The sequence below is a fragment of the Dermacentor andersoni genome, chromosome 4, assembly GCF_023375885.2.
Source record: "Dermacentor andersoni chromosome 4, qqDerAnde1_hic_scaffold, whole genome shotgun sequence".
Taxonomy (NCBI): domain Eukaryota; kingdom Metazoa; phylum Arthropoda; class Arachnida; order Ixodida; family Ixodidae; genus Dermacentor; species Dermacentor andersoni.
The window spans coordinates 183,046,391-183,062,074 of NC_092817.1; the positions used below are offsets into that span (position 1 = coordinate 183,046,391).

General features: G+C 44.5%; 2 protein-coding genes across 5 annotated transcripts in view; one reads left to right on the plus strand and one right to left on the minus strand.

Moving 5' to 3' along the window:
• The window catches only part of TRAM (translocating chain-associated membrane protein 1), a 42,282-nt gene extending 37,329 nt beyond the window's left edge, over positions 1 to 4,953 (minus strand). Inside the window, exons 1-2 of one of the 2 annotated variants that reach the window (XR_011893974.1) lie at positions 4,508 to 4,953; positions 3,851 to 3,905 (exon numbers count right to left, since the gene is read on the minus strand). Coding sequence is in view for 1 of the 2 variants with exons in the window: in XM_055070625.2 (XP_054926600.1) it covers positions 3,851 to 3,905; positions 4,508 to 4,801 (349 nt within the window). In the remaining variant the exon portion in view is untranslated. The remainder of the gene's footprint in view (positions 1 to 3,850; positions 3,906 to 4,507) is intronic. The other variant, XM_055070625.2, reaches the window with a different exon arrangement.
• A 1,888-nt stretch (positions 4,954 to 6,841) lies between these two features.
• Positions 6,842 to 15,684, plus strand: part of pps (protein partner of snf) — a 136,648-nt gene continuing 127,805 nt past the window's right edge. For all 3 annotated transcript variants that reach the window (XM_050177883.3, XM_050177884.3, XM_050177885.3), the window contains exon 1: positions 6,842 to 7,170. The gene's annotated coding sequence lies outside the window, so the exon portion shown is untranslated. The remainder of the gene's footprint in view (positions 7,171 to 15,684) is intronic.

Consider the following 15,684-nt stretch of genomic DNA (forward strand, 5'->3'; position numbering starts at 1 on the left):
ATAAAATCAGGAGAGTTGGCAGGAACGATGTCCAAGACTCAACATGGTGCATGGAACAAGATAACCTCAGTTACTTTTGCACCAGCAAACCTTACGTTGTTATAGTCGTAACGCGAAATAAAATGCAAGGCCCTATTTTGAATAGATTTGAGTTTTTCGATCAAGTATTTCTGATGGGGAGACCACACAGATGCGGCATATTCAAGCTGAGGTCGAACAAATGTTAGATGACCTGGTTTATAAATGTCTTTAGTAGCATTATGCAACTTGCATCTCGAATGATCTCGAAGCATTGGTGCATATGTATGCAATGTGATTTGACCACGAAAGAGTCAAAGTTAGGTTAACACCAAGATACGTATACATATTGAGTAGCATGCAAAACAGTGATGTTATTTATGTGATAAATAAATGTAGATTTAGTATGCTTGTGGCTGAAAGAGATAATTTTACCTTTAGAAACGTTAAGCTTCATTAGCCAAGTGTTACACTAAAGAGAAATAAGTTCTAGATCTTTTCAGAGGATTGTATGATCATCGGCACACTTGATGGAACGATAAAGAATGCAGTGGACTGCAAAAATGAGGAAATGTTATTGGGTAAGTCATTAATGTATATTAGAAATAGTAATAACCCAAGAACACTGCCTTGTGGTACACCTGAAGTAACGTACGACTGAGGAGAGGAAAAATTATTAACTGCTGTGAATTGCTGATGATTAGAAAGGAAATTTATGTTAGTATAAGAGAATCTAATTTAAGAGCTGATAACCTCAAATGGCAATATGCTGCGAGGTCAAACGCTTTTGAAAAGTCTAGAGAAGTACTATCAGTTTGTAGAGCCTCCTTTATGTTAGTATGCAAATCAATTGTTAATTCTAATAATTGTGTCTCACAAGAGAAGTTTCTCCGAAATCCATGTTGATTAGCAAAGAAAAATTTGTTGGTGACTGTATACATTTGATGCAATTACGCGTTCTAGCATTTTGCAGCATATAGATGTTAATGATACTGGACAGTAGTTTTCCGGTGTGTGTTTATTCAACGACTTAAATATGGGTAAGACCTTTGCTATCTTCCAGTCTGAGAGCAGCATGCCAGTCTCTAAAGATTGCCTGAAGATGTGAGACAGAATTTTGCTAGATGCTATGATGGTGTTTTTCAGAATTTTAGAATTAATGTCAACGCCACACGATGTGGTTAGCTTGAGGTTACTTATCAGGCATGCAAATTTACCTTTTTTATATCAACCAGCTCTTGACCTTCCGAAATTGCAACCATTCTACTTCCCTTTATTTCTTTTGCCTCACTATTTCTGTCCCCATTATATGGTGAGAATTTCTTCAGTTTCAATTTCAAGAAAAGTGCGCAATGCATTGCACAATGTTCACAACAGTCTCAGCTGGAGGCTTCATCCATGCACCTGACAGCTCAGAAAATTTGGGGCCAGCGTTACCTAATTATCAGATCATATGCTACCTCTGGTAAGTTTTAGGCTTGTCGAGCACCCGGAATTCTTTTAGTGGATAACGGATTCTTCAGCAGATTGAGCGACAGAATGGATTTAATGGCCCAAATAAACACAGGTGACCTTTGGACACTATGAAATGTGGCATAGTAAAGGGCTCCTGATTCACTTTGGTTTCTTAGGGTTCTTTATTCGAAGCTTGGTACGCACGTTTAATATTTGTATGTTTCTTATATTCTGCAGTTTTTCTTGACTATTCAAAGTCTAACCTACTTGTGTAGCATTGTTTCCATCTCAGACGTTGAGATATCAGCAATATATGACGCTTTGACACGAGTATGTGCGTAGCATGCCACGGAGCCACTGGCAGAACAGCAGCACCACCATACAAGCGCATGAGGCCGACACACGGTGCTCTTCCAACCGAAGTGCTGGAGATACTGTACTCTGTTTCATACGTAGCAGGCAACATTGCAGAAGCTACGCAAGTACTACAGTCACAGAAGTATCACTCAGTGCATTTTGCAGTGCAGTTGTTTTTGATCTGCGATGCTGCCTATCTAGAATGACTACTTACTATTATATTACAATAGAAGACTTCCCAACTCAGGCTAAGTGGCACTATGGATGCTGCTGAGCAGAACTGCTTGTGGGAGCAAATGAAGAAGTCGGCAGGCAGCACGATCGCGCAGGTGTGTTTTGCACAAGAGTACCAGCTGTGAGATGGTGTCTCCCGTGAATTTGTCTGCACCAGCCTGCCATTCAGTGCCACAACAGTCAATCAGCCGTCGCTCGCATGTAACTGGGGTCCACTATTAAAGGGCACACTGGGGCTCATAGCGTCCTCCAGGTGCCACCACTGATTGCGGCAGGAGCGGCAGCCTCGTGCAAATGCAGCGAGTGGCACAATGTGGTGCATTATCAGCGCATGTTAAAAGTGAAAATGAAGAAAGAGGCAACGGATTCATCAAAGGCAAGAAAAAGAGCCTGAAGAAACTTTGGAAAAAGTTACCTCACAAGCACTAAAAGAGATGATTTTACCATTGCATTGTGCAAAACGATGACTGTAACATTCCCGGGGTGTCTAAACCCATGATCAATTGATACCCCTGCCACACAGGCCCTTTGCGGCACTGTGAAGTCCCGTCCGGATAGGGTGTTTCTACGCGGCCACTTCCAACCATGATTTTGCATGATCCGGATAGAGTAGACCAGATCATAGGCCATCATCTACGCTGTGATGCTGAAGGAGCTCAACCAACTCGATCTGGATTGCTGGACCATGCAGCGGTTACCATTCTTGATTATGACCATGATCAAAAGCACCTGTGCTACACTGGTACCAAAGAACAACCGAGAGCTAAAGCGACTGAAACAGCAGTTTCCATCCTCACACAACACAACTCACAGACTCAAGAGGGTACACTGTGTGGTCAGCATTCTTATTAGAAATGGGTTACTTAATTGTACAGTGAGTACAATTCCAAGCAGTGAGTGGTCGCCCTAACCTTTGTAGCATTGCCTGCAATCTGTGAAACGAAGTACCACAGAAAGAAAAATGCCTTTCAGATACTTTATAATGAAGATTAGCACAATTACACACACTGCTGCATGACTAAATTGTGATCACACCAAAGTGCTTCCAACAGTCATGGATTATAGAACAGGTAGAGATGCTGCAGCAAAGTCATCATTGATCAAGTCAAATATAAATTAAGTAAGAGCATTGGTCATAAAAGAAAAATTACTAAACAGTCATAATATCAGGAAGTTGACAGCACGGTGCAAGTAATCATCAGTGCAAGCTGTTTCTGGTTATGATATTAATATTCAAATTTCAGATATGCTGTTGGCATGTGTGCAATGCCACCTGTCACACACTTATGCTTCAGCGCAAACACCTGTGAAGCCTGCTGGCTCTGTGCAGCTCTGCCTTTAGCTTGACATAAGCTTTGTGGTTGCATAGATTAAGTACTTCGCTAACCAGACACAGAGTTGTCCAGTATATATACAGGCACAGAGACATAGTGTGTGTGTGTGTGTGTGTGTGTGTGTGTGTGTGTGTGTGTGTATATATATATATATATATATTTGAGTAAACGTAATCTTGTACTACGAAGCTGCCGAGTGCGGTGTCCCCGGCTTGAATCTTCTCGATAACGAGTCGACGAGAGAGTTGCGCGATCGATGAGGAAGGGAGAGGGTAACGCAAGTTAACAAAACATACACGTGTTCAGCTAGCGCTGGCCGGCGCCGATCAAATGCGTCTGGCGAAGCTCGATGTTAACGCGAAGTAAAGTCAACGCAAACAACGTCGATAGAAATGGGAACACGTGCGCAAGTTTCCCGCATCGTGAGCGGAAAGAAAGGATGCACTACTCACCGTCGGTGGTGTTGTGATGCACGGCGATGAAAACCGAAGCATATGGTGCGGTGACCTGCACGGGGGGCGAAGACAGGTAGCAAATTAAACTCGTCAGCTGAGGGCAGCGCAGTTCGCGCATCAATCAAAAGAAGCGCATCGCCGAGGCGCTTACGAAATTTGCAGAACGCCATGCGAGCGACGGGCTCTTCGGATCCTAAGTGTGAGCAAAGCTAAAACCGGACCGCTGCGCACGGTCAGTGAATTGAGGCCATGTAACTATTCGTGCCTCCGCATTGCTAAGGAAGGCAAAAGTTAACGGAACTACGTGGCTCGAAAGCAGCACCGAAAGTGAAACTCGGCGCCACAGAACACGGCCGAGTTAGCCGCACATTGGGATGGGAAACTCTTCAAACATGACGCCCGTTCACACATATCTAAGCTCGGTTGACGTTGCTATAAACTACGATGTACAGGATTGGAGTTAAGTTAAAGCGTAGCCGACCTCAAGTTTACACTGCTGAAATGCTTAGTAAAATGTTCCGCAGTTGTCTTCGAAACGGGAACAGTGGAATGATGGCAAAGAAAACGAGACTGTATTTAATCAGAAGAGAGCCGGCCACTATCAGAGGTGGTGGTGGTGGCGGCTGTAACGAAACACTCGACAAAACGACTCACTTGGAACAGGAGTCCCATGACAAAAAGCATGGCCACGCAGGACACAATGTCGGCATGGTTTTGGATGACGAACTCGTGGCTGAAAATCGGAGGGTTTTTGGATCCCGTTCGACGTTTGAGCGCCATCGCTGCGGTCCCCTGGCCGACGTCGCCAAGACGAGATGCGGAAAGGAAACCGTAAACAGCGACCGGCCGAAAGCACTGCCAACCGGAAGCCACGTGGAAGGGGACCGCAGTAAAGTCGAGAGTGTAGGGCCGCAGTAAATAATAATCGCTGAAATGCATCTCAAACATTTGTCTATAGTAAGATTAGTGATAAGTAATTTTTTTTAATATGCGGTCGATAGTGAAATTTGTGTGTTTTTTTCATTTTTCGTTTGATTACTCCATTGGCAGGCCAGCGTTATTGTGGTTCGTGGCCACGCCGTTGTCGATAAATGGAGCTGGTGTGCGTGATGTATTAAAGCCCCTCAATTTTTCAAAAGTAGCGCCATTCTTAGATCTTTCCGCCACCGCGCTCACCCTGGCGCGTCCTCCTCCACGCTTCCTGTCGCCCCAGCCTCCTCCGCTCCCCCATTGGCCAATCTGTGTCACGTGGAAGCGGGCGCCGCGCTTTTGTATATTTTTTTCTTTCCAGCGCGAAGCAGGCGCCGCGCTTTTGTATATTTTTTCTTTCTAGTGCGCGCCGACCTCCATTGTTGGGCCTGCGCGACGAAAGTACGGCAGGCGGACTGACGGAGTGCGTTAGCGTAATAGAATGTGCAGGGCCGAGAACTTAATTGCGATGCCATGCTGCTGCGCCTTCGATTGCCGCAGCAGACACAGCGAGGGCAAAAAGCTTTGCTTTGCCGTCCGGCGGGCGCAACGCAAAAAGAAGTGTGGATTGCAGGATCGGGTGGGCTGACTTCGATGAAGTGGCAAAGAACGCACGGCTTAGTGAAGTAAGGGCCACGGCTACTCACAACCTCTTATTTTGAGCCTAGTTCACGCCTTCCGCTTCGAAAAAGTGGGTGTTCATGCTCTGCGTGGTTTTTAGCGCGTTGTTTGACTTTCTTTTTTCGAATGTGCTCTCTTTGTTTCATGTAGTATCGTCTTGCGGTGAAATGCACGCATCTGCAGCTGGCCTGTGACATAAAAGCGACTTTATTCAGGGTGTGTTTTGAGCTCCACCAGAAGTTAGCACATTCTCGACGCTATTGCAAGGCTCACTATGACTTACGATGCAGTCTTTTAGCTTCGAATGTACGCCCGCATGTATTGATTTGGTTTGTGGTGATGAATGTTTTTAACGTTCCGAAGCGACTAAAGCTAAGATGGAGGTCGTAGTGGATGGAACTTAGTAGGATGGAACTCGTAGTAGTGGAACTTTATCTAGCTCGCCTGGGGATGCTTAACGTGCACTTTGATCGTAGAGTCGTACGTGGGCCGGTAAATTCCTCGTTGGAGTTTCATAATACTCGCGCGCTAGCGCTGCTTTAGAAGTTGGCGCCTCGGCGCGATTGTATTTCTTCAAAAAATTTTATTTACTGGTGTAACAACTTGTCATTATTTCGTATTACTGACGGCGCCTCCAGGGCACCAAAGCGGCAACGGGAACACCAAAGCTAGAACCAGCGCTGGAAGGGGCTCGCCGAAGCCTGTGCATGCCAAGGGGGTATAAGATCGCGGACAGCCAATTTTGTATGCGAACGCTCCCTGCGACGCCTGCATTAGTGTAATGTTACGTGCTCTTCAGAGGCCTCCGTTAGCCATTACATCCTCTCCTGGAGCAGTACTTGTAAAAAAAAACAATATATCGTCACGATTACCAAAGCACCCCGCAATGAAAAAACGGCCCTGTTGCCAGGCATTGCTGACCGCACACAGTCGGAATCTCTCACGCGCCGACCGAACAAAAGTGTCCTGCAGGTACGTGAATGAACCTACGAAACCACGTACACGTACTTTCACGCTGTAAACACTTGAAACTTTGGTAATTACGCGCGTATTTGAGTACACCGCGTGCTTGCGTCGTGTTTCAGCAACACGAACTCTCAACGTCGCGCGCTTTACGCCTTAAATACGCCTTGAATAATGGTCATTTTCTCTATTTCTTCCGCAATTCCAACACGAAATTCTAAAGGCCAGTTACCGACTGACGAAGAAAGATCTCGATTGAAATAACTGCTCCGCAGGGCTCGAACGAACTTTTCTGCAGATTTTGTCCCGTAGCGTGTTAGCCGTCGTCTGCTACGGCAGGCCCACCACCGGCGGCGCCACCGTCGAGGCCGCGCCGAGCGGAGGAGGAGAGAAGCGAATGGCGCTACTTTGGGAGATTGAGGGGCTTTATGATGTATTCGAAGCCTTTTCACAAACGCGCGAGGCGACGGGATTGAGACCCCACGTTCGAACCCAGGAGTCCCTCGAAAGGACTGGGCCCCAATAAAGAGAAAATTTGAGATCACGGTGTACGAGTGCAAGCAGAAAAGTGCTGAGACAGACACAAACAGCGCCCTCACGGGTTAGGCGCAACAAGAGTCGCTGCCTGTGCGCTCGTAACTAGGAACAAGCCCCTCTTGCATGGCTGGAGTTTTTCACGGCAAACAACATGGGCGTCGCGCCCGACCGACGGAAGCACGCCAACGGGAGGAACCGTAGGATGTGAACGACGAGACGCCACCAAGGTGAGTGCCTTTGTTACCTCGGCACCTTCTCGCGGATCCGCTATCTGCGTGTTTTCGTAGGCGCTGCTGATTCGATGGCCTGTGTTTACAAACGTGCTTGATTAGGCCTAGCGCCTCTTTCGGCGCCCGCGGTTTACACCTCCGCCGAAGGCGCACGGTTCCGATGCGCGCATTGAGCGCACTCGGTCTGGCCAGTCTATCCGCTGCCCCCGTGCCCGTTCAACAGTTGTCCTTCGTCGTGGGACTCGGCAGCAAGTCGACGAGCTCGTTTCTTGCCGTCGGAGCACGACCGATGCGCTCACCGCCGCGAACTCGCGGCTCTGGTGCGGCAAGCGATGAGGAAGGTGGTGCATTGGCGGCCGCCGATTTCAAAGCCACATCTTATCTCGAGCGAGATTTTTTTTTTCTTTTCTTTTTTGCCTCGTGTGAATGATCGATTTCGTCGGAACGCTGGGAACACCCCTCTTTGCCGTAGCCCGCGCGTTGCTCTGCACGCGCCAGTACTACTGCCGCCTTCCATTAGCCAGCACCGGTTATCCCTCTTCGGTTTCTCTTTTGCCGACAACCCCGTTGCGCGCTTTGATCCTATTAGTTTTGACCTTCAGAGCGTCATAGACGCGCGATCGACGCTGTTTCCCTGCTGTCGAGCGATTCTTCAGTTGCTGTCTGCTCGACGCCCATCGTGAGGCGCGGTTTCCGCGCGCGGTCTGCTGTTGTTCGATAAGCAAAAATATTTTCAAGAGAGTGCCGCCGGGCCTTGAGTAGCTTTTGTGCATCGCGCTGTAAATAAGTAGACGCCCCGGCATCTGCAGATTTTATGGCAGCTTCACGTTACATAACAGTTCCTAGAACTTTTCTAAGAACTGCCTACGTTCGATGAATCGCGAGCGACCATCAGATTCAAGCGCGCGCGAAGTGTTCAGCAGATTACCCCCCGGCTAGAGTTGCGCTTCTTGAATTTTGTAGCGAAGCGTCTGTTAGTCAGTGTTGTCGATAGATATTGAGTGCGTTCTCGGTCATCTTCAATTTCCATCGTAACGACCTGTTTGTGTGGAATGAATGAGACCCTCTGCACGTGGTCCGAATTCTCTGTGTTAGTTTGAGTCTGAACAGCTGTGTACTGTTGAATGAAAGGCGCGAGAAGATGTGCGCGTTTATGTACCCAGTCATTGTAATGCGGCGATTTCATTGCATTGCTGTTTTTGCCGTGGTATTTGCCTGCGCCCGTTGAATAAATTGCCTCTGAAATACCTTTATCTCGAATACAGGTGATGGTTATTCTAGCAGCATGGCGAGAAATGATTTAAATGCAAAAGGCGGACAAGGACAAAGGCAGAAATTGACGTTTATCATTAGATGCACCAAATGACACACAAGGTTGTAAAATGGCAAAGAAAAGAAATCAAGTGAATAAATGGAATTGCATTTGAACAGTCACTTCACACGCATGCTGTTGTTCACTAGCAACATATATTTTTCTTGTAGAGCTATGTCTGACTGGCCCACTACAATGAATTACTAGATCTACTAGCCAGCTTCTAAGGATAGTTCTAAGGCCGATGTAAGGAAACATTATGCATTGGTACAGGAACGTAGCACGCATTTGCTTTTTCTTTTTTCTGATAATTGTAATGACTTGTGACAATTTGCTCATCACTGTTAATCCCTTTGGTTGTATAGGTTACTCAATTGAACAGCCTTGGGTGCTCTGCCACACAAAAATAACATTCTTTAGGTACATATATGCGTACAATGGAATATGTTTCTTTGCAAAAGTGATACAATAGCTAGCTTTTAAAGCACCTAAAACATTTAGGTGCTCGTACATCCTATATGTGTTGACATGCCGTTTGTGTTTCCTCCAAAGTAGACATTAGGCCATCCACATGACTGCACCAGATTGCTCCAAGGGGACCCATTAAGCACACCTATCGACATTTACATATTCATTGAAAAATACCAGCACCCGCCGTGGTTGCTCAGTGGCTATGGTGTTAGGCTGCTGAGCACAAGGTCGCGGGATCGAATCCCGGCTACGGCGGCCGCATTTCGATGGGGGCGAAATGCGAAAACACCCGTGTACTTAGATTTAGGTGCACATTAAAGAACCCCATGTGGTCGAAATTTCTGGAGTCCTCCACTAAGGCGTGCCTCATAATCAGAAAGTGGTTTTGGCACGTAAAACCCCATAATTTATATATATATATATATAAAAATACCAGATTTTTAGTGCTTGCTTACGATTGTCATAATGACACTGATATTCTTAATACTTATTATCTGTCTCCAGTTCATACCAAAACTGATTTCAGCATAATACGAATATTCGTATCAGTAGAATGTTCATATGGTTCCTACAAAACATTTAGAATTTTTTCATGAACAGTCAGTCATTGTCACGGGTAACAAAACAATTTTTATTGTTCACAAAATTTAAGTATTTCTTTTTTCTTTTTTTTTTTTTTCGCTTTGTCTATATAGTGCTCCAAGTTCTAAGGTTGGCATGTCTGTATTAGGTGCCCTTGAAAAGCAAATTTCACATTTGCAGATAAATTTCTCCCGATCTTGTTTTGAACCAGGTGCCAACACCTTTCCAGCGTGGTTGCTTTACCTTCTGAGCTTTGCCAGCCATTTGCCCCCAAGCATGTGAGCAGCTCAAGGCTCAGTTAATTGACAACTAGGAGAACAGGAAGCTTGGAATAAGTATACGTGTTCGAATAGGTTCTGTAAAATAAAATCCCAGAAACCTGCCAGGGTAGCCCCAGTGTCTGTGGCATTGAGCTGTTCAAGGTCACAAGTTGCGTCCCGTCCGTGGTGGCCATATTCTGACGGGGATGGAATGTAAGAACGCTTGTGAGCAGTGTATCGGGTGCACCGTAAAGAACTGCAGGTGGTTAAAAACTAATCCCCAGTCCACCACTAAGATGTGCCTCATGATCGGATTGTAATTTGGCCCGTAGCAGCCCAAAATTTAATTATTTCTTTTTATTTCAGAAGGTAAGCAAGGTTTTCTGTAAGGAAAAAAATTGCCATCCACCTTGCATCGTATCTGCAAGTACACTGCAGCTGTACTTGCGGATACGATGCGGGGACAGGCTTGCAAGTTTTGCAGTGGACACTCGCAGTGGGGACTGTTCTGCACAGTCACTCGGTCGCATTCACCGAAGTAGGCATGCGCATGATGCACGTTTTACCTGTTCTTAACGCACATGTTGTCTTGTATCTTTTATCTAGAGGTGGGTGAATATCAACTTTGTTGAATCCAAATAGTAAATATCCAATCGAATGTCAGATAGCCAAGCCACAGACACATACATTTAAAGCAGGAACGTATATTTAGGTATAATTAGGTAGCATGCTTGAACTGACTGCTGAAAAGAAGACAGCTCAGTATCAGAGATAATTATGATCTAATTGTTGCCAAAGAAACTGCCCAAATAGCCTCTCAACATCTTTAGAGCCAGGTGGCAAGCAATCCTTCCAGGGATATATAGCTGCTGAATAAATGTTTGCGACTAAATTAATTGTTACTGAAAAAAATAAGGAAGAGCTGCTGAAGGACTTTTGCACAATTATCACATGTACAAGGACTTGTTGCAAGAAAAATATCACTGGTTGTAATGTAAAAGATGAAACTACTTCATGACTAGACTGCCAAATACACTGTATGGTAGATTGCATGCAAAGATCACGGGCTTTCATGTACACAAGCTTCCACTGTGAAACAAAAAAGAAAAAGCTTAATTGCCAATTTTGTCATTGAACTGCTTCAAAAACTTTTATCATTGTTTGACTTCTGATAACTTCCGGTAAATTGTTTTGCAGACAGAGAACAGTAACCAGACTTTAACAGTCGGTTGTTGCAAAATATGCTGGTTTCGATATTCAGATAGTTCATTTTCAAATACAAATAGTTGGTGCATAATATTCTATCTATATTCGAAACTTTGGATATTCGCCCACCGCTACTTTTATCCACTCCCCTGCTGTCACTTCATTTGTCTGTCATTTCCTCCTTGGATCGCCATTTAATGCAGGCAAGATGAAAACATGCTTGACTGCAAATTTCTTCTTGCCTTCATCGACTTCTATCTCGATCATCAGGCCTTGCACTTCACAGCAGACAGCTCCGCCATTACTTGTACCTGTAATGTCAGCATACCTACCATCTTTTAAAATTTTATCATAAAATGCCCGATATCTAGAGGTTGCTTACAATTGTTGTATCTACGCCAATAATATAACTTTTTTTTTTTTCAACGTAGGGCTGAAACTGATCTCAACAAAATGCAAATACAGCCGTCGGCAGATTTCTGAGAGCCTGCACCCATATCCACAAAATTTTATTTCGCTAGAATTGTTCATAAGAGTGAATCCCAGCCAATCCTGAGGCTGGTCTGTTATTAATGAAAGCAGCGAGCCATTGTCAAAGAGCACCTATGAATGAGGCCGCTGAATTTTTCGGACCTCCTCAATTACGGGGACCTACTTGCCACCACTAAAACGGCAGCTGAAATTTTGACCACCGTTGAATAAACAGTTAATAAATACACACCATGAGCATTTCTGTCTTTTTCTGTGACGCAGGTATTTTTTGCTGCAAATATACCGCAGTGTGTGCCTTTTCACTGCGTTCCTAGAGAACAAAGTCAGCTATTTTTTTTAAAAGAATGGTGTACATGTTGAGTAATAAAACAGTTCTCTTTTGGTAATTTTCACCAAAATTTAGTTTCTGTTGGCTTTGGTGGTAGTATTTCTTTCACATTAAGGTTGGCAGGTCTGTACCAGTATCGACCTGCTACCAAGGCTGTGTCAGGCACCGCTGTAGGGGCACTTGTGTAATAACGCTATGGTTATAGTGCCAGCTGGAATGAACCTTGGATCCATTATTGAAATCGGTTCTGCTGGGCAAATTAATTTTTTTGTACCCACTTTGATAGCAGTAATGGGCACCAGCGCCATGATTTTTTAGTGGTGCTTTCCACTTAGTTCTATGCCACTCTTCGTCATCCACTGTTCACAGCCAGCTGGTCCCATTGGTAATGCAGGCAGAGCATCACTCTGACCACTGACGAAGCATGAAAAGGAATGGCATTAGAAAAGCATTGCTACAAAATCACGGCCCAGAATTCTGAGGGAACAAAAATAAATCTGAAGTCACGATAATGAAGCAGTAAAGCTCAATCAAGGCTCTCGCATTCTTTATTCTTTACTTCAAAAGTTCGTACTCCAGTCTTCTCACTTGTAGAAGCCAGTAGCTTTACTGGTTACAGGAGTAACTTGCCTTTGGACGGTAAATGTAGGTCTTATAGTCAGCTGCCACAAATTGTAAGTGGTGTCTTATGCACTGAATGAATGCACATTAATCCAGCTTTCACTTTGGCCATGATGAGAAAATTTGTACCTAATTCTCACTGCTACTTGGTATTGTATAAAAGAAGAAAAAAGTGCATCCACTCCTTTTCTCCTTTCCATGAGTGATCTTTGAAGCAGTTGCTTTTGACAGTGGCATTACAGCCAGAAGATCTGATCTGTGTGCACTTTTTTTCTTTTGTTACCCTTTGCGGTGGCTCAAGAGGCTTTGCCGCAGAGCACAACATCATGGGCAGGACTTCAGGCTGTGTCACATGGAGCCCAGAATTCCAAAAACAGTGATGATGGGGTAGCCCTGCTTGGGTGAATTGCCACATGCTTCAGAGCAGAGAGGTGCTGGCAAACAGAACTCTGTTTTCTAGTCTCCTCTGTGAGTCACAATCATGGACTCTGGACTCGGGCACTTTGCCCTTGTTTGTGCAAAACTTTGGCCGGTTGACGCTTCCATTTCTTTAAGCTTTGGCTATGGAAATTAGTAACACACATATGCATTCGAGGTTGTTCTAATCGACTGACTTCAACAGTGTCACGCAGAGTGATTCACATTGCATTCTTGCAACCATTAGAAAATAAAATAAAAGGGTGCAACTGTGAAGCAGCTCGCACGGATTCAAAAGGGGGGGCGTGCGGCCAGTGCAGCATTGTTATTGCAAGTGCCTTTGCATTGTGCTATTCTGAACACACAGCTGAGGCTCGTGTAGCTTTAATGTAAACTATCTATTTCTAAAACAGGTTCTGTGCTTCCATCAATACCACACTTGTAATTTCAGTTGGCAGGGAGCCCAGAAAACGAGAGAGCAAAGGCCCTCTGTGGCGACAAAGACTACACGTGACTTGTGCATTGACTGTACAGTAACCATGCGCTGTTGCCCGAGCGATAGGTCTCAGATAGAGGAAACCTCTGCAGAATGTTATCATGCCGTACGGTAACATGGTAAACTGTATGGGGGTAACAGCTGAAATAGTGGTCAGGTGTTGTTCTGAAAGATGTGGATTGCCAAAGGTAATATAGTCCTGTAGAGTGTTAAAACTTGCATCTAACATCATCAGCATTGCTGCAGCAGGAGTGTGTGAAGCTGCATGTCGTGAGAAACAGAGTAGTAATATGTGAGCTATTTTTTATGCTTTGGCACAGTGCGCAACTTGTAGGGCTTACGTCGGCAGTTGTCGCTTTTTGCATATGCAACCACTCTGGGCCATCATTTACAGTCAACACAGCTTAGTCCTTTTCAAGTTATGTCATGCTTTACGACAGTGCTGGTTCTTGTCTCATATGAAACCTTCAAGACAGAAAGGTTTTATGCAAGGATTTCCCTGGCCCTAAATCTCAAAAATAATTTGTGAATGTAAGGAGGAAGAAAAGTCATGCTGTCTCCTGTAGTAAACTTGGGGTGGTTGATTAGCTTCCATTTTGTGAACGGTACAAAAAATATGAACAAGTGCATTATCTGTTGGCTTGTTCATGACTTGCACTGTTCATAAAATGAAAGGCTGGCCCACTAATTAGCTGACATTGATGACAAGCTGTCAACCTGGGTCGCCCGCTTGTTGCGACACCAATGTTCCGGTTTTAGCGAATACACGCACATGTGATCTAGATGCTAGTGATACAGCAAGAGGATCCTTGCAAAAGAAAGGGAAACGACAAACATGATGTCTATGAAACGCAGAGAGCATACATTGCTTCACCCCTTTCCCCTGCAGAGGGAAAATATAAATTTTAAGAATGCAGGCATGTTTGAAACGAAGGTAGACAGGCAGTAGTGTAACAGAGGTGGGTGTTAAACCTGCAAAATTTACGTTATTGGCTGTTAATACAACAGCCCTAATCTTGTGAACTTCCTTTAGCACTAACCTGATATAGTACCTGAAAGTGGCACAGGTATCATTCATGAAGAGGACTTTTTGCAATTTGAGCATTCAGCTTTGTGGTAAAGGCATCATTGTTGAGTGGTACCACATTACCACCACCTGTGGTTACATGTCATATCCTGCTTTACATATGCAGGCGTACTGCATTTGGCGCGCATTTTTTAACTGGTTACATAAAAAGGTGATGTAATCATGTGTAGCTCTTTGGGGGACTTAAGGCTTCATACTTTAACCAGTAAGGAAGGCAGTCATTGAAAACAGGAAAGTATGCAGACAAAGGTAAGCATTGTCATCTAAGGACAGCAGAATTCTATACTGAACTGTACGGTACCCAGCACGGTTGCCAGGTCCTGAAAGCGTTATGTAGCCAGGAAATCTCAAAAAGTAGCCAGTTCACTGCAGGTGCTCAAAAACAGCAGCCGAAAAAAGATGGCCCAACTGTCGCCCTGGGCAGTTGCATAAGTAAAACGTTGCCAGTGCTGAGTATGAAACTGATGCTTCAGAACTGTTTCGTTTAGCGCCCCTTCATTCATTTAAAAATGTGCCTTGTGACGTTCTGCATGCTCTCCTTAGCTGGACTATGCATCTGACAAAATCCATTCAACATGGAACACCTTCTGGTTCCTTCCATGGAATATCTCATTTTATTGTTGATTGGTCAGAAAACTACATGGTGAAAACATAAATATTACAGGATAAATATAGGCTGCCAGTGCCTGTGGTCCCTAATGAAATTGAGTGAAGACACATGATACACATTGATATGTAGCTAGAAAAAATAATTTCCCAAGGGATAACAAATGCTGACTCCTGAGCAGGTTCCAACTGAAGAAAGCGCTTGTACCTAATTGTTAAGAACAGTGCTTCCGTTTTGAAATAGGATGGTTATAATGATACTGTAAGCAACACCCACAAAGAAGCTAAGACATTTGCCAAAAAATGCATTTCAAAAGCAATCATTGCCCGCAGTGTTTATAAATGATCCTAATATGTTTTCAAGCCTTATTAATCCATCCAAAGATAATTTAGTCGCTTTAGCTTATTCCCGTGTATCAGCAATACCCAACAATGTATGTCCCTGCATCCTGAACTCTGTATTCTGCAGCAACCCTGACCCTGTGTGCTTCAAGCTTCTGAGTGTCACAGTTATCCAGCTATAGCTTTTAGAAAACAAAATGTGATTGGATTGAAATGTGAATAAAGGTCTAAGTATCTCGTTAAGCCCTGGTGCTGATTTGGCCAACATAAAATTTTTGAAAGAAAGGCACT